At 39.8% G+C, this 18,600-nt stretch overlaps 1 protein-coding gene across 1 annotated transcript in view; it reads right to left on the bottom strand.

Annotated features, from left to right (window-relative positions):
• Positions 1 to 759: 759 nt before the first annotated feature.
• LOC124102298 (glutathione S-transferase A4) overlaps positions 760 to 18,600 on the bottom strand; it is a 28,653-nt gene continuing 10,812 nt past the window's right edge. The window contains exons 2-7 of the mRNA XM_046458554.2: positions 17,386 to 17,492; positions 16,594 to 16,645; positions 13,538 to 13,670; positions 11,076 to 11,217; positions 2,747 to 2,878; positions 760 to 1,041 (exon numbers count right to left, since the gene is read on the bottom strand). Of these exons, the coding sequence (XP_046314510.1) occupies positions 919 to 1,041; positions 2,747 to 2,878; positions 11,076 to 11,217; positions 13,538 to 13,670; positions 16,594 to 16,645; positions 17,386 to 17,472 (669 nt within the window). The 5' untranslated portion in view covers positions 17,473 to 17,492 and the 3' untranslated portion in view covers positions 760 to 918. The remainder of the gene's footprint in view (positions 1,042 to 2,746; positions 2,879 to 11,075; positions 11,218 to 13,537; positions 13,671 to 16,593; positions 16,646 to 17,385; positions 17,493 to 18,600) is intronic.

Here is an 18,600-nt window from a genome sequence, read left to right as displayed (position 1 = left end):
AGATACACGATCAAAAATTGACAGAATGTCCCAGCGAGATTTGGAGCAGATAGAGTCATGTATTCTAAACCACTGGCAGGAGACTTGTTCCAGACCAGACAGCACCAAGAACCACAATTGTGCCTGTATCATTGTCCTTAAGAGAAGCTCCATCACTAAACCAGCTCTTCTATCCTCCCAATCAAATGAGCCCTATGTGGGGCTGAACTCCAAATCATACAACTTGGGAACAATAGTCCTTAAAGAAAATATATCAAGGCTGAGAAATATTATGGTCAAGTTGTATAAGGGAATATTCATTGGTTATATCTTAATCTCAGTGCTATCTGGGATTTTTTTTTTAAATCAAAGCAAAACCCAGTCTTTGGTGGAAAAGTGTCATCTAGTTATCCAAGTTCTTTTTTTTTTTCCAAAGTTTCAAAATAGGGTTCCCTGGACATTCCCATGCCTCCTTACTTCCCCCTAGGACTTACTAAGTAGAACCAGCTAATCCCACTTCACCCTTTGCTACTTCTTTTTTTCTTATTTAAAGTACTCAGAAATCAGTGTGGGTGTTAGAGAGATCCTGTTCCCCTAAATGTGTGGTCACTCTTTCCCCAGTGGTCAGAATCTTGATGAAGACAGCATGAAGAGTGCTGCATGTAGTTCCCTGCCTTGAATATGTCTGCCTCTTATTTATTTATGCAGAGCATTGACTTCATAAAAATTCTAGACCTCCATCCACAATTGACAAACTGAAGAAAAACCTCACATACAGAATGGTTTTATACTGCATTTAATCAGCATTTGTTGATGGCAGCATAGTTTGTTCTTTTTAAATGTTTCACTCCTAGAATTTACAGTTTGTTTCTGGTGTGCCCATAGCTGGCATGCACTGATGCTGCAAGTGGATCTGAAGCCACCCGAGACCTGCTGCCATTAGGACTGAAGAACCGTCCTGACAACTTCAACATAGTGGCTGTCTGGAGGCGGCTTCCTCTGACTCCCATGCTGTAGAAACTTCTTAATTGTAGGAATGTTGCTGATTCTTGTTTTAAATGCCTGAAAAAGAAATAGTAAAATCAGGGCCTCCATAGATCTCATGACCTTTTAGAAAAATCAGAACTTTGTCACAAGAGGACGGTGCTTAGACTTTAGTATGCAGAGCCTGGTATGTTGTAACAGTCAATCCTTCAATGCATTTCTGGATGTTCCTGGGAGAGCGATGCCATTGCCAGTGTACTGAGCATGAGTTATCTTAATGAAAAGACACTGTAGGGCTGGGGATGTGGCTCAAGCGGTAGTGCGCTCGCCTGGCATGCGTGTGGCCCGGGTTCGATCCTCAGCACCACATACAAAAAAAGATGTTGTGTCCGCCAAAAACTGAAAAATGAATATTAAAAAAAAGTTCTCTCTCTCTCTTTAAAAAAAAAGACATTATCACACTCAGGCAGTGCATATCAAAAACTATAACATATTCATACTTTTTACCTATCAATTCTTGTTCTAGGAATTTATTATACGAGAATAAGTAGGGTTGTGAGCAAGGAAAATAGTTATCAGAATTTTAACACAGAAAATAATCTATATTCAGGAAGGGGAATTGGTTACATAAACAAATTGTGATATGTATATAATTATATTTCTACAAGGAATATAAGTCAGCAATTTAAAATGATATTATATAACAAGAAAGAGAAATAGAAGTTCCCTTTGTTGATGGGGAACATCTCTGGAATGTATTTTTTAGTTAAAAAAAAAACTGGAGCAGAACAGAATATATAGTACTTTATATAGTGTATACGAAAGTGGAGGATGAAAACAAGAATATATTTTCATATTTGCTGATATCTGCATAAATAGGAGCACTGAAAGGATATGCAGAATTCTGTAAAAATGATTACAAAGACAGGAAAATGGGAGGGCAGTGGTGAAAATGAGACTTCTCAATTTATGTCCTTTTTATATAGCTTCCATTCTTCCAAAAAAAAAATTATTCCATTGCCCACTGAAAGTAAAAGTATTGCAGAAGAAAATTTGTTGATAATTGAAAAGAATTTTAAAAGCAAGCCACAAAACGATATTTGGCATAATCCTATATTAAGAAAAATAATATGTCAGGAAGTCTCATGCCCTCATGCCAGTAACACTTGGCTGGAGGGATTATAAATCTTTTTTTTCCCCCTTCTTTTGATTAAGGCAAATGTCTATCATAGCTACATGAACTTGCATTTCTTTTATAATAAGAAAAAATTCTATTCTTAAATTATAAAACCCACAATTACCCATGAGACAAGATGTTTCTAAGGAATCGCACAGAGTCTGGGTCAGGGCCTCAGTGACAGGCTTCTGTCTGAGGGTCAGACAATGCGATAGGGACAGCAGTGCCACATGCACACTTCACTCTGAGCAATGGAGGGACTGTGTAGGGGGCTCAGGCTCATGGGGACTAAAAGTGGGCAGGACTGTCTGGTAGGAGGTGGAGAGGAAAGTTTGTTAGTCTTGTCTCATCAGGAAAAAAAATGCTCAACGCATAAAAAGAAAACAAGGAGAAAGTACTAATTTTTCATGTCAGAAATCAAAACATCTATTTTCCCATCATAAGGTTTTATCTCCTAACAGACCCTATAGAGTAAGCAAGAGAAAATTACCAGACTGAATAAAATAATAATTTTGAAATAGTATTGAGATTGACCTGGAGACACATTTTGTTGTCATTGTTTCTGCTCATGTTTTCCTGGGCTTCTTGGGGATGTTAATATAGTACCTTTAGCAGCGGGAAGTCAGAGAGGACAGGAGCATCAAGTTCTTCCACCATTAAAATAGCTTCTAACAGCTGTATATCTGCCCAGCTGAATTTGTTGCCAACGAGAAAATCCTCTCCATGATCTTTCAGAATCTACAGAAAGAAAGAAAGGAAAGAAAAAGATTACCAAATGGAATTAGAAAGACTATTTTGCCTGGCTAAACACCTTAAAAAGCATAAAAGCTTCACACTGATCAGATTTACTGATAATCTTCAATGCTGGCAAGAATAGGTTGTAACCAACACCCTTTTACAAGTTGAAAATTAGCACGATCTTTTGGAAATTGGTCGGTGATTGTCAAGGTCCCTTAGATGGTGAAGTGCCGACGCTGGGCTCCTGTTACAAGCTTGGAGGTAGGTGGTTATGTAAAACTATACCCACCAGTACAGGGAGTCACAAAAGCCACATAGCTAGCACCTGACTGCTCTACCACAGGTGGAAAGAAGTCACCAATGGGATAGCAGCAGCCCAAACCTCAGCCACAAAAAAAGCTCATTTTTTTACTAGAAAAATGAGTATAAATAATCTCTATGGGGCATCTTTGAATGGCAATGCATAAAATATGGGTTACTCCACAAATAAGGAACAAAGATAAATTCAGGCATTATCTCTTTCTGTGATACATATAAGAACAAAAAATAAATGGCAATGTTGATGAAAAAAAGGATAAAATCAGTGACTTCTAGAGTTTCTTAACCAGAACAAAGACAAAATTTGTATTATAATATATGGGGGGGGGGTATAATTTTTGCTGAAGACAAGCTTAACTTAAATTAACATCACACATAAGGAAACTCAACTCATCCAAGACAGAGGCAAAACACTCATGAAAAGGAACTTTGAGCCATAGAGCCAAAAATTACAGTGAATAAGGGCTTAAAATGCTTAAATGTTCAGAGATAATGAAAAGAATGGCATGTAGAAAAAAAAAGATATGGATTTGAAAAAGTAGAAGAAAAATTTTTGAAATCAAAGACATAAACATTGATTAATAAAAACTCAATGGAGAATTTTTGGGGGGTGTTGAACTCAGGGCCCCTCAGACACTGAACCACATCTCCAGCCCTATTTTGTATATTTTTTAGAGAAAGGGTCTCACTGAGTTGCTTAGCACCTCACTTTTGCTGAGGCTGGCTTTGAACTCGCAAGCCTCCTGCATCAGCCTCCAAAGCCACTAAGGTGCGCCACTGTGCCAGCTTGAGAAATTTTTTTAAAGTATCAGCAATTTGGCATATATATATGAGAAAACCCACATAAATAAGAGACTGAGATATGAAAGAAAAGTTACGAGACACAGAACATTAAAATGAAATTTCAACATGTATCTAATAAGAGTGCAGAAAGACAGAACAAAGAGAACAGAAGGAATTCAAGCAGTATAGAATTATCCAGAATGAAAAAGTGTGTGGGGAGAAGAGTCTTCAGTCTGAAATGAAACATCAAGCAGATATATAAAAGCAAATCTAGAGCCCCCTCCCCCTGCGCCAGCAAGGTAGACAGAACTGTGACCACCCACAGAGCAAGCCCAGCGGCCTGCTGAGGGGCAGAGCCGCCCCCCACCCCCCGCACCTGCCAGGTAGGCGGAACTGTGACCACCGACAGAAAAGGTCCAGTGGCCCGCGGCGGGACAGAGCTTCCAATCACTCCTGCAAGGTAGGCGGGCCTGCGACCCACCGGCAGAAGAGGACCAACGGCCTGCTGAGAGGCAGAGCCGCCCCCTCCCCCTGCGCCAGCAAGGTAGACGGAACTCTGACCACCCACAGAGCAGGCCCAGCGGCCTACTGAGGGGCAGAGCCGCCCCCCACCCCCCGCGCCTGCCAGGTAGGCGGAACTGTGACCACCAACAGAAAAGGCCCAGTGGCCCGCGGTGGGGCAGAGCTTCCAATCACTCCTGCAAGGTAGGTGGGCCTGCGACCCACCAGCAGAAGAGGAGCAGCGGCCTGCTGAGAGGCAGAGCCGCCCCCTTCCCCCGCGCCTGCAAGGTAGACGGAACTGTGACCACCATCAGAACAGGCCAGACCTGCAACCGACAGACAGAACAGGCCCAGTGGCCTGAGGAAGGGTAGATCCGCCCCCCCCCCCGTGCCTGCAAGGTAGGCGGACCTGCGACCTACTGGCAGAACAGCCCGAGAGGCCTGCAGAGGGGCAGTGCCGCTGCCTGCGCCTGCAAAGTAGGCAGAACTGCGACCACCAACAGAACAAGCCTAGCGGCCCGCAGAGGGACACAGCCGCTGCCCACGCCTGCAAGGTAGGCGGACCTGCTACCGACCGGCAGAGCAGGCCCAGCGGCCTGCCGGTGTGGTAGGCACATTGCCCCAATTGGAGGAGGGGCAGAGCCGCCGCCCGCGCCTGTGAGGGAGACTTTGCAACTGTACCAGACCAATATAAATATATAGGGGGAAAATTCAATAGCACAACAGTTTCACCAAGTAGAAAGGAACGCGAACAGTATGAAGAGAAAAGGAAAGAAAGGACCACAAGCAATGCAGGTCAACTCAACGTTAGAAGAGGTAATAGCTGCAGCAGATGGAATGTCAGATAAAGAATTCAGGATATACATGCTTCAGATGATCTGGAGTCTCAAGGAAGACATCAGACAGCAAAATCAGACAATGAAAGATCACTTCAACAATCAATTACATAAACAAATCCAAGAAGCAAAAGATCAACTATACAGGGAGATAGAGGTTATAAAAAACAAACAAACAGAAATCCTAGAAATGCAGGAAGCAATAAACCAACTTAAAAACTCAATTGAGAATACTACCAGCAGAGTAGAACACTTAGAAGATAGAACATCAGACAATGAAGATAAAGTATTTCAACTTGAAAAGAACATAGACAGCTCCGCAAGACTGTTAAGAAACCAAGAGCAGAACATCCAAGAAATATGGGATAACATCAAGAGACCAAATTTAAGAGTCATTGGGATACAGGAAGGGACAGAGTTTCAAACCAAAGGAATGAGCAATCTATTCAATGAAATAATACGAGAAAACTTCCCAGACTTGAAGAATGAGACAGAATCCCAAATCCTAGAAGCCTACAGGACGCCGAATGTGCAAAATCATAAGAGATCCACACCTAGACACATTATAATGAAGATGCCCAACATACAGAATAAGGAGAGAATTTTAAAAGCTACAAGAGAAAGGAAGCAGATCACATTTAGGGGTAAGCCAATCAGGATAACAGCTGATCTTTCAACACAGACTCTGAAAGCTAGAAGATCCTGGAATAACATATTTCAAACACTGAAAGAAAATGGGTTCCAACCAAGAATTGTGTTTCCAGCGAAATTAAGCTTCAGGATGGAAGATGAAATTAAAACCTTCCACGATAAACAAAAGTTAAAAGAATTTGCAGCTAGAAAACCATCTCTTCAAAACATCCTTGGCAAAACATTACAGGAAGAGGAAATGGAAAATAACAATGAAAACCAACAGTGGGAGGTAGGACAGTAAAGGGGGAAAATAATCAAAGAGGAAAACAAACCATGTTTAGTAACATAAATAAACAAATATGGCTGGAAGAACAACCCATATCTCAATAATAACCCTAAATGTTAATGGCTTAAACTCACCAATCAAGAGACACAGGCTAGTAGAATGGATCACAAAACAAGGCCCAACAATATGCTGCCTACAGGAGACGCATTTGATAGGAAAAGACATACATAGGCTGAAGGTGAAAGATTGGGAAAAATCATATCACTCATATGGACTTCGGAAACAAGCAGGAGTGTCCATACTCATATCAAATAAAATAGATTTCAAGCCAAAGTTAATCAAAAGGGATAAAGAGGGACACTACATACTGCTTAAGGGAACCATACACCAACAAGACATAACAATCATAAATATATATGCCCCAAACAATGGTGCAGCTATGTTCATCAAACAAACTCTTCTCAAGTTCAAGAGTCTAATAGACCACCATACAATAATCATGGGAGACTTCAACACACCTCTCTCACCACTGGACAGATCTTCCAAACAAAAGTTGAATAAGGAAACTATAGAACTCAATAACACAATTAATAACCTAGACTTAATTGACATATATAGAATATACCACCCAACATCAAGCAGTTACACTTTTTTCTCAGCAGCACATGGATCCTTCTCAAAAATAGATCATATATTATGTCACAGGGAAACTCTTAGACAATATAAAGGAGTAGAGATAATACCATGCATCCTATCTGATCATAATGGAATGGAACTGAAAATCAACGATAAAAGAAGGAAGGAAAAAGAATACATCACTTGGAGAATGAACAATAGGTTACTGAATGATCAGTGGGTTATAGAAGACATCAAGGAGGAAATTAAAAAATTCTTAGAGATTAATGAAAACACAGACACAACATATTGGAATCTATGGGACACATTGAAAGCAGTTCTAAGAGGAAAATTCATTGCTTGGAGTTCATTCCTTAAAAAAAGAAAAAACCAACAAATAAATGATCTCATACTTCATCTCAAAATCCTAGAAAAAGAAGAGCAAAACAACAGCAAAAGAAGTAGAAGGCAAGAAATAATTAAAATCAGAGCTGAAATTAATGAAATCGAAACAAAAGAAACAATTTAAAAAATTGACAAAACTAAAAGTTGGTTCTTTGAAAAAATAAACAAAATCGACAGACCCTTAGCCATGCTAGCGAAGAAAAGAAGAGAGAGAACTCAAATTACTAGCATACGGGATGAAAAAGGCAATATCACAACAGACACTTCAGATATACAGAAGATAATCAAAAATTATTTTGAATCCTTATACTCCAATAAATTAGAAGATAGTGAAGGCATCGATAAATTTCTTAAGTCATATGATCTGCCCAGATTGAGTCAGGAGGATATAGACAACCTAAACAGACCAATATCAATTGAGGAAATAGAAGAAACCATCAAAAGACTACCAACTAAGAAAAGCCCAGGACTGGATGGGTATACAGCAGAGTTTTACAAAACCTTTAAAGAGGAACTAATACCAATACTTTTCAAGCTACTTCAGGAAATAGAAAAAGAGGGAGAACTTCCAAATTCATTCTACGAGGCCAACATCACCCTGATACCTAAACCAGACAAAGACACTTCAAAGAAAGAAAACTACAGACCAATATCTCTAATGAACCTAGATGCAAAAATCCTCAATAAAATTCTGGCGACTCGGATACAAAAACATATCAAAAAAATTGTGCACCATGATCAAGTAGGATTCATCCCTGGGATGCAAGGCTGGTTCAATATACGGAAATCAATAAATGTTATTCACCACATCAATAGACTTAAAAATAAGAACCATATGATCATCTCAATAGATGCGGAAAAAGCATTCGACAAAGTACAGCATCCCTTTATGTTCAAAACTCTAGAAAAAACTAGGGATAACAGGAACATACCTCAATATTGTAAAAGCAATCTATGCTAAGCCTCAGGTAGCATCATTCTGAATGGAGAAAAATTGAAGGCATTCCCTCTAAAATCTGGAACAAGACAGGGATGCCCTCTCTCACCACTTCTGTTCAACATAGTTCTCGAAACACTGGCCAGAGCAATTAGACAGACAAAAGAAATTAAAGGCATAAAAATAGGAAAAGAAGAACTTAAATTATCACTATTTGCAGATGACATGATTCTATACCTAGCAGACCCAAAAGGGTCTACAAAGAAACTATTAGAGCTAATAAATGAATTCAGCAAAGTGGCAGGATATAAAATCAACACACATAAATCAAAGGCATTCCTGTATATCAGCGACAAATCCTCTGAAATGGAAATGAGGACAACAACTCCATTCACAATATCTTCAAAAAAAATAAAATACTTGGGAATCAACCTAACAAAAGAGGTGAAAGACTTATACAATGAAAACTACAGAAGCCTAAAGAGAGAAATAGAAGAAGATCTTAGAAGATGGAAAAATATACCCTGTTCATGGATAGGCAGAACTAACATCAGCAAAATGGTGATATTACCAAAAGTTCTCTATAGGTTTAATGCAATGCCAATCAAAATCCCAACGGCATTTCTTGTAGAAATAGAGAAAGCAATCATGAAATTCATATGGAAAAATAAAAGACCCAGAATAGCAAAAACAATGCTAAGCAGGAAATGTGAATCAGGCGGTATAGCGATACCAGACTTCAAACTATACTACAGAGCAATAGTAACAAAAACAGCATGGTACTGGTACCAAAACAGGCGGGTGGACCAATGGTACAGAATAGAGGACACAGAAACCAATCCACAAAACTACAACTACCTTATATTTGATAAAGGGGCTAAAAGCATGCAATGGAGGAAGGATAGCATCTTCAACAAATGGTGCTGGGAAAACTGGAAATCCATATGCAACAAAATGAAACTGAATCCCTTTCTCTCCCCATGCACAAAAATTAATTCAAAATGGATCAAGGAGCTTGATATCAAATCAGAGACACGCCGTCTGATAGAAGAAAAAGTTGGCTATGATCTACATAGTGTGGGGTCGGGCTCCAAATTCCTCAATAGGACACCCATAGCACAAAAGTTAATAACTAGAATCAACAAATGGGACTTACTTAAACTAAAAAGTTTTTTCTCAGCAAAAGAAACAATAAGAGAGGTAAATAGAGAGCCTACATCCTGGGAACAAATCTTTACTCCTCACACTTCAGATAGAGCCCTAATATCCAGAGTATACAAAGAACTCAAAAAATTAGACAATAAGAGAACAAACAACCCAATCAACAAATGGGCCAAGGACCTGAACAGACACTTCTCAGAGGAGGACATACAATCAATCAACAAGTACATGAAAAAATGCTCACCATCTCTAGCAGTCAGAGAAATGCAAATCAAAACCACCCTAAGATACCATCTCACTCCAGTAAGATTGACAGCCATTATGAAGTCAAACAGCAACAAGTGCTGGGGAGGATGTGGGGAAAAGGGTACACTTGTACATTGCTGGTGGGACTGCAAATTGGTGCAGCCAGTTTGGAAAGCAGTATGGAGATTTCTTGGAAAGCTGGGAATGGAGCCACCATTTGACCCAGCTATTCCCCTTCTCGGTCTATTCCCTAAAGACCTAAAAAGAGCATGCTACAGGGACACTGCTACATCGATGTTCATAGCAGCACAATTCACAATAGCAAGACTGTGGAACCAACCTAGATGCCCTTCAATAGATGAATGGATAAAAAAAATGTGGCATTTATACACAATGGAGTATTACTCTGCATTAAAAACTGACAAAATCATAGAATTTGCAGGGAAATGGATGGCATTAGAGCAGATTATGCTAAGTGAAGCTAGCCAATCCCTAAAAAACAAATGCCAAATGTCTTCTTTGATATAAGGAGAGTAACTAAGAACAGAGTAGGGTCGAAGAGCATGAGAAGAAGATTAACATTAAACAGGGATGAGAGGTGGGAGGGAAAGGGAGAGAGAAGGGAAATTGCATGGAAATGGAAGGAGACCCTCAGAGTTATACAAAAGTACATACAAGAGGAAGTGAGGGAAAAGGGAAAAATAATACAAGGGGGACAAATGAATGTCAGTAGAGGGGGCAGAGAGAGAAGAGGGGAGGGGAGGGGAGGGGAGGGGGGATAGTAGAGGATAGGAAAGGCAGCAGAACACAACAGACACTAGTATGGCAATATGTAAATCAATGGATGTGTAACTGATGTGATTCTGCAATCTGTATATGGGGTAAAAATGGGAGCTCATAACCCACTTGAATCAAAGTGTGAAATATGATATATCAAGAACTATGTAATGTTTTGAACAACCAACAATAAAAAATTTAAAAAAAAAAAAAGACTATTGTGTGATTTCATCGGATTCGGCTCCTGGAGGTCTATTAGGGTCCCATGAATTTGGCATAACAATGGAAGCTACACTGTCAAGTTTTTCTTGTTCCCCAGGCTGCCCTGGAGGTTTGGACCTTTACCAGCTGCACACTCATCACTGGTATTCATGACAGAATGGCTTCAGACAAGTTTTAAGTTTAACAGATTTTTGTCTTTTGATTGAGGCACAATTACTGTCCGCTACTAGGCCTAAAAATGCACCTTGACAGCAAATTCAAGTGGTGACTCTTTGGGCTGATGGCTTATTTTTAAAAATCAGAAAAGAAATTGCACTTGCCTTATTCCAATTCTGTTTTGTTGGGGGCTCTATAATTTCACCTGTTGTTTGTTCTGGAATCCTCACTAAAGTTTTGATCCTCTTGGCTTTTCACATACTGACTCTTAAGTATTCTTTGTGACAGGAGAAATAAAAGCTCTGGGTTCCTACAGCTTACCTTTTCAAAGATGGGGAAGTAACAGGTTTTAGCTTTCTTCACAATTTCAGCATAGTTTTCCTCTTTCTCCTTGGGGGGTTGGAATGCAGCATATGCAATCATTATCATCAGGTCCAGGGTGCCATCAGTGTACATGTCAATCCTGACAAAACAGATACATGGTTTCCTGGTCTAACGCTCCATGGTATATTAAATAGTCATCGGAACAAACAATTTTTGATTCTTCCCTTAAGCTCCCATTCTCATAAGTAATTTTGGTTACCAGATCCAGCCAAGTAATGTAGTAGGGTCTCTGGAAATGTTTACTGAATATAAGGATGTATGAAAAAATTGATGAAATCACAGTTGTATGTACACATAAATATTACCACAATAAAATCCACTATCCTGATAAATAATGCACCAATTAAATGCACCAATTTAAAAAACAGAATTGATGGATGCCTTTAAGTTGAAATCTGCCATAAGCAAATGCTTGGGTTATTATGGTTTTAAAAACTGAACTCATAAGTTTATCAAAAGTACAAAACTTTTAATACTAGAACTTTCTCATCAATTTAGAGGAGATAGATTATTTAACAGGTCTTCCATATACCTGGAAACTAAGAAAGCCAGGCAGGTCACATAAACAGTTTGGTTTTCATTCCCTTTAATTTTTTTTTTCATTGAAAAGCACTCTTTTAAAAGACATTTTTAAAAAAAAAAACTAATAAAGGTAGATGCATCACAGTTATTTACTGGCCAACTAGTGCATTGGGTTGCTGTGGCAGTTTGCTCTACTGATGGTCTTTGTATCCCCCATTATGTGTCAAGTATTCAAAAAATTTAGTTTAATGATTTTCTGTAGTCTCTTTGTTTTTAACAGCACACAAAAGAATAATAAATTTTTACTGCACTATCTGGATTACAAATCATTTTTCTTCCATGTTAGATTGCCATCTAACCCACTTGCCTATTATAGTCTATGTCTAATCTAAAGAAATAATATCAATGATTTTGTCTGTAGCTAAGCGCACTCATCTTAAAGGAAAGAAAACAATGAAAAATACACATCAAAACAATGAGAAAGAGACTGCTTTTGCATATTAATACTTATTTACATGGTTACAGAGAGCTTCGTTCACACACTGTTTGACATTGCTCCCTGGACCATGTAGGTTCGGGATTGCAGGCTGTAATGACAAACTTGTCTTAAAGATGGAGAGGTGGGAAAGCTGGGTGGGCTTTTCCTTTTTATGGACTTTGTACATTTCTACTTTATGCACTTGCTCTCCTTTTTCTAAACACTGAACTTGGCTTTGTTCTAGCTTGTCTTCTAGGTATACTAACCATCCCACCATTCCACATTTATGGTAATAAGATTTTAGGGTCCAAAGAAAAGGCCACTTGACCCAAAATCCAGATAAAGTTTTATAGTTGCAAGTCTTAAATTTTGTCTTAAGTCTACTTATTCACCATGAAACTATTCTTTAGGGCTAATAATCCAATCATCCTCTATTAGGGCTAGCAAGGTGGACCGCAGAGAAGATGCTTATGTTACATAGATGGGAGGTGGGGGATGGTGGCAATCCTTCACCCTCCAATAGATATATGAGAAGTCTTGGCAGCTCCTCCCATCCGAGGTGAGGCCTATTTCCCAGGCTGACCCTGTGACTTTCTCTGACTAATAAAATGAGGTGAAAATGATGCGGAACCGGTTCTGAGCCCAGAAATTAAGAGGTCTGTGTACTTTCACTCTTCCTCTCAGAACCCTGCCTAGCTACCATGAGTACAAGCTCAAGATGAAAGAATGAGAGACACATGGCCCTTTTCTCTCCCAAAAGTCAGCCAACACCCAAAGCCAAAGCCACATGGCTACTGTTTGGCTGACCACATCATATGTCTAAGGCCACTTGGGGTAAGTCAAGTGTGGCCCAGAAAAACCAACCACTAAGATGACCCATAGACACGTGAGCAATAATAAATGCTTGTTGCTTTAAGTTGCTCTGTTTTACCTTCTTTCTTTATATTGCAGCACCAGAGATTAAATGCAGGGCATGCTATAACCACTGAGTTATACCCCAGCCCCAAATCACTGTATAAAGATGATATGTTACACAGTGTTACTTATGATAAATAGATCATTGATAAAATGCTCAATATTTATTTGTCAAATCAGTTATTTCCACCTGCATGTAGAATCATTTACCAAGTCATCTTCTGAAAACATATGTTGCTAGTAGAGAATATGAGAATGCTACATGCAGACCACTATGAAGTATACGCACACACAAGGGGAGATGTGGAATATTTGTTCAGAATTCTACATAGGACATGCCAGGTCTAGCACAGCATGTCACCATTATCCCCCTAGCTTTCTCCCTTCAGTCCAGGCTGAAAGGTACACTTGAACTAGGTCTCAGTTGATGCAGAACTACAGAAGCTTGAACAAAACTCAAGTACAGGAATGAACAGTATGGTACCTGACTCTCTCCTTCAGGTCCTTCCCATACAAGTTGTACTTGGCAGCAAGATAGCTGAGGATGGCTCTAGTCTGTGTCAGCATCATTCCATCAATTTCAACCAAAGGCACTTGGCCAAAAAGCAAGCATCCATCTGTAGTTTGAACAAAGAAAGGGTAAGATATTCTTTGACGAAAGATAGTCCACTGAGTGATTTTTGGTTTTCAGCCAAAGTGATGAGTTGCAGATCCCAGTAATTGAAGAAATGCCTTCTGTTTGCTTCAGTAGCACTAATGTCTATCTAGCAAGATTTTGGCATCAGATTCACCATTTTAGGTCTGGAGCCATTTTTTAGTTATAGGTGGACACAATATCTTTATTTTATTCTTATGTGGTGCTGAGGATCAAACCCAGTGCCTCATGCATGGTAGGCAAGTGCTTTACCTCTGAGCTACAACCCCAGCCCTCCAGCAATATTTTGGAAAGATAAAATGAGATCTTTAAAAGACAAAATTTTAAATGCATTTTATTGTATTTTTGTGTGTTGGTCAATCTTGATTTTTAAAGACTTTCCACATTAACTGTGTTAGAGTATAAGTGTTTCTGGTTCTCAACATTTAGGCTGAATAAATCTGTGGTGAGGGTTGTTAAAAAATGCCCTCCCTATTCCTCAGGGAAGGAGTCTGGGATTCTGCATTCTTCCCAAAGTACATGTGGTCTCATGCAAAACATCCACAGCTGCATAATGGACGTGACAGCAAGAACCCAGGCACACCTGGGATCAATGTCAGCTTTAGCCCCCTCCAGCCCTGTGACTTTGGACAAATTACTTATCTAACCTTGAGATTCCTGTCTCTAAAATACCAGTCGTGTCTATCTAGGAGGATTTTGAGAAGATAAAATGAGATATGTAAAAGACAAACACTGCCAATAATATTCAGTGAAATAAAAATTAAATTCTCTTTTTTTTGTAACTAATTGCCTACATACATAAGTCAAGCACTGGTCAGTGATGGGAATATAGTCTGATAACTGCACTGTGAAGCAGGTTTATCATGGTATGAACATCATAGAGTGTACTTGTACAACCTAAGATGACTATGATCTCATTAGGCGATATAATCGTAGGGGACCACCATTATATACGTGGTCCACTGTCAACCAAAACATCATTGTGCAGCATATGACTACAGTGCATTTGAGATATATTCTAATTTGGTGCTCTTTTCATGGAGTCTTGAAGAAATGAATAGCTATTGAATTTGTACAATATCTGCACATTGTTGTAAGAAATGTTATCTAGAATAGGAATCAGACTTCACTAGTGCATTGGCAAAGATCTGGGTTGATTCCCCCAACTTCTAATGATGTTCCTATTAGATTCAATGGGAGGCAGTAGAAGACTGTGGGAAGAATGCCTCCCCCAAAACCAGTGACAGCTGCTGAGAACCAGCGTCTCTTTCTACTTAGATGAATTAGGCAAGTCTTTGACTTCTCTGAGCCTATTTTCCAATCTGTAAGTATCTGTCCTGCCCTCTTACCCAGTTTCTTTGAGTAAGAATAAGTTAAAGCTTTGGAAATATCAGTACTATTGTTAATGGGGAGGATACAAAGCCTCCATTCTCTGAAGGTATTTCCACATTTGTTCAATATTGAATGAACCCCTAACAGCTGGGCATGTGCTACTGCTTGTGAGTGGCACAAACATTAAATTACTACTGATGCCCACTTCTAGGAGTTGATGATCTTAGGCTGATTTTTTAAATCTCAGATTTAGAGGGCAGGAAAGGGTCTTTGATATCGCTTAGTTTAATTCCCTCATTTTTTAGAAGACACTGCTGAGGCCAAGGGATGTGAATGTGATTTGCCCAAATTCATACAGTTCAGGGATGGCGAGGCCAACAGAAGTGGGCCTTCTGACTCATTTGGCGCTCTCTGCTGTGCCTCCCTGCTTTCTGTTCACAAACAACAGTAAGGCCCAGGAGAATGTTCCCAGTGCAATAGCTGCCCTACAGGCTCAGGAAGGACTGGGTATATCAGAGAATATTAGGGAGCACTTCCTGCCAGAATGTTCATGGAATGGCATATGGAGCTAGTCACTTACTCAATTTGTATATATTTAGCCCATACTTGTATCAGGGCCTCTCCTTGCTTGGAGTGGAATAAGGCAGAAATAAAGAGGAATAACCGATAATAAGGTTCCTGAACAAGAATCAGGGAAAGGATAACCAGACCTTTCCCCACGTCACTAAGATCTACTGGTACACTGTAATCTACCACCACTGAGATTTTTTTATTTTATGGAGAAGAGACAGAGAGGCAGAGAAGTTAAAAGTCTTGCCCAGAATCATACAGTTTATCAGTGACAGTCTGCTAACGACTGGCTGAACGGCCTTCTTAAAAATAATTTGTACAAACGTCATGATTGTTTATCAACAACAGTGGGGATGCTCGCTTGTGTTTTCTTTGATAAGGACAATAACATTGTATCTGTTAGAAACTTAAGAAATACTATTAAAATGCTAGACTTTTCTCCCAGTGTGGGAAATTTACCTAGGGAATTGTAATAATTAAGGTCTTTTTCTTTGGTCAATATTTAGTGAAAAAAATCAAATATTTTCCACCGTCTGAGTTCTACATTGTGGATGATCTATTATGATTTGATAAAAATGGTTTCTGTTAATCTGAGAAAAAAATTAAAAGTGAACTGTGAGAAGTAGAGAATACTCCCTCAAGCTTCCTCCCCTTGGATCCCCTGGGTGAGCATTTAAGAATTCTCAAAAGTGTTCTTCAGTGGGAGGGGATTATTGAGCATTCACTGCTGAGTCCATGCTTAACTGAGTTTCCCACCATAACCTCCTTGATGAGTATTTGTGAAGGCTGAATTGCTGATGCAGAGAAGGCATCTAGCTGTACACCAGGGACATAGGAACCAATCAATCAATGTTAGCCAGCATGCTGTGTGCTTGCCTTTTCTCATAGCTGACATTCTCTAGCCCCGTGTTCTATATCAGAATGAATGTTTCCAGAAACAAGTTTCTATTTTTTCTAATAACATTGAATTAACCTAGACTCACCTTTCTGCAACTTCTTATAATGTTCTCTTGTTTCAATAAATTCTTCTTCAAACTAGATAAAGAACAGAGAGACATTATTGTAACTTTATGACAAACTTCCCTAGCAACTCCACCACTCATGAAGCAAGGATTCTAAGATCACTGTCTTTAAGGCAAGGTCCTTGATGGAATGTAAATATTGACTCAAAGAGGAGCAGGGCAGTTTTGGGACATGTGATTAAGGCTGGGACTAACTAATGAGACACCTAGGGCATAAGAGCTAAGGTCTGAGAAGCCGTGCCTCCCTAAATTCTGCACTGTAGGTGCTTCACTGGCCTGACCCTCGGCCTGATCCTTCATAAGTCTATACTTGCACGACAAAAAACAATTTTGAGACACTTAAGAGAAGTCAGTGGAGAGGGAATTCAGTGTTAAGGGATGGTCCCACAGGGGAGAACTTAGCTGGGTATAAGGTTCCAGCTGGTGGCCATGAGTATTACATGACTGAGGTGCTGTAGTCAGACAGAAATGACCCCCCAAAATCAGCTGGTCCCAGTGGAGAAGATGAGTCAGATGTGGGTCTCCTCTCTCTCCTTAATCTTGAGATCCACTAAGATCCCTTCATTCCTACAAAGCTTCCAGATCACTTCCAGATCCCCAACTCCTTTCCTACCCCTACCCCTCCCTTATCTCTTAAAAGGAAAACAGTTGGAAAGGGAAAGAGTAGATACAACAATCCTAAATTTTGAAGGGGGAAGGGGGACTGCACACCCACCCAGATACCGTACTTCCTTTTCCCAATCAGGAACCAACCTCCACTCCAGCTGCAGCCAGCAGCCAGCGGATGGACTCCATCCTGCCTCGGCCATTAAAGTAGTAGAGCTTGGGTTTGGCTGCCATGACTCTTGGCTCAGAGTTTCCTAAAGGGGAAAATTTTAAAAAAAGAAAATGACTTTTAAAGAACTAATTAACTAACTAGTTAGAACTAACACACACCATATGTTATGTCTTCATTTATAGCAATGTTAAAGCACATAAAACAAACCTACTCTGTAGAGACTCAAACACAGGAGGTAAAACTATGAGGAAAAGTAAGAAATAAATATCACAGAAACAGGATAGAAGTTACCTCTTGGGAGGAGAAGGGGGTTGCAACTGGGGAGGGACATTTGATATTCTATGATGCCAGCGATGTTCTATTTCTTGAGCAGAATTAGTAGCCTTTATAATTAGATTGTACATTAAATTGTACATGAAATACTCTATAAGTGGACTAGGTCAAAATTTTAGAAAGAACAAACTATACATATCAAGGCATCAAGGTATTTTTGTAGATTTGAAAGATGTTCTCTGATATTTGTTGAAAGGTACCAGGAGTTAATATAATGGTTTCATGAATGACTGTAAAAGAAAACCTTTTCCAATAGCAACAAGGAGGCATTTGGATTGAAGCATTCTGTGGGAACAGGGGATGGTTTGGCTGCTGTCACAAGATTTCCTGGAGCACTGATACAAGCACAAATGCAGGCCTAGACAGGACCTGGATTCAGGTTCTTTCCTGGTCATCAATAAGCTGGGTAACCTTAGATCTCATTCGCTTAACCTCTGTCTGCCTACAGGTCCTTACCTGCAACTGGGAAGAATCTCCCAGCACCATCTGCAGCCTTCAAAGAGAGTCCATAAAGCCCTTGTACCTAATAGCATTTCTATCTCACTGTTGCCAGAGCCCAACATAGCTGTTGTTAGTGACCGTACCTGTTTCACAGGATTATTGCAGTGATCATATGAGATAAAATCAGGAGCTTTGAAGGTACTATAACTCTTTGGTCTCCTTTTCTCACCTTTGCCCCTCCTACTCTAAATACAACAATGCACACTTCATTTAAAGGAACAGCAAAAGATACCAACTTCTGGCAGAGTGCCTGTGGTACTTGGCTCAGAAGGTGCTTAGGAGGCACTGAGGAGCACATCCATGGAGACACTATGCTGCCCTGGCTGCCAAGAGAGCATTTCCCATGGTCCCCAAAC

The sequence above is a fragment of the Marmota monax genome, unplaced genomic scaffold, assembly GCF_021218885.2.
Source record: "Marmota monax isolate L192 unplaced genomic scaffold, Marmota_monax_Labrador192_F-V1.1 WCK01_AAM20220418_F8-fsc00191, whole genome shotgun sequence".
Taxonomy (NCBI): Eukaryota; Metazoa; Chordata; class Mammalia; order Rodentia; family Sciuridae; genus Marmota; species Marmota monax.
This window is presented reverse-complemented; position numbering and strand designations above follow the sequence as displayed.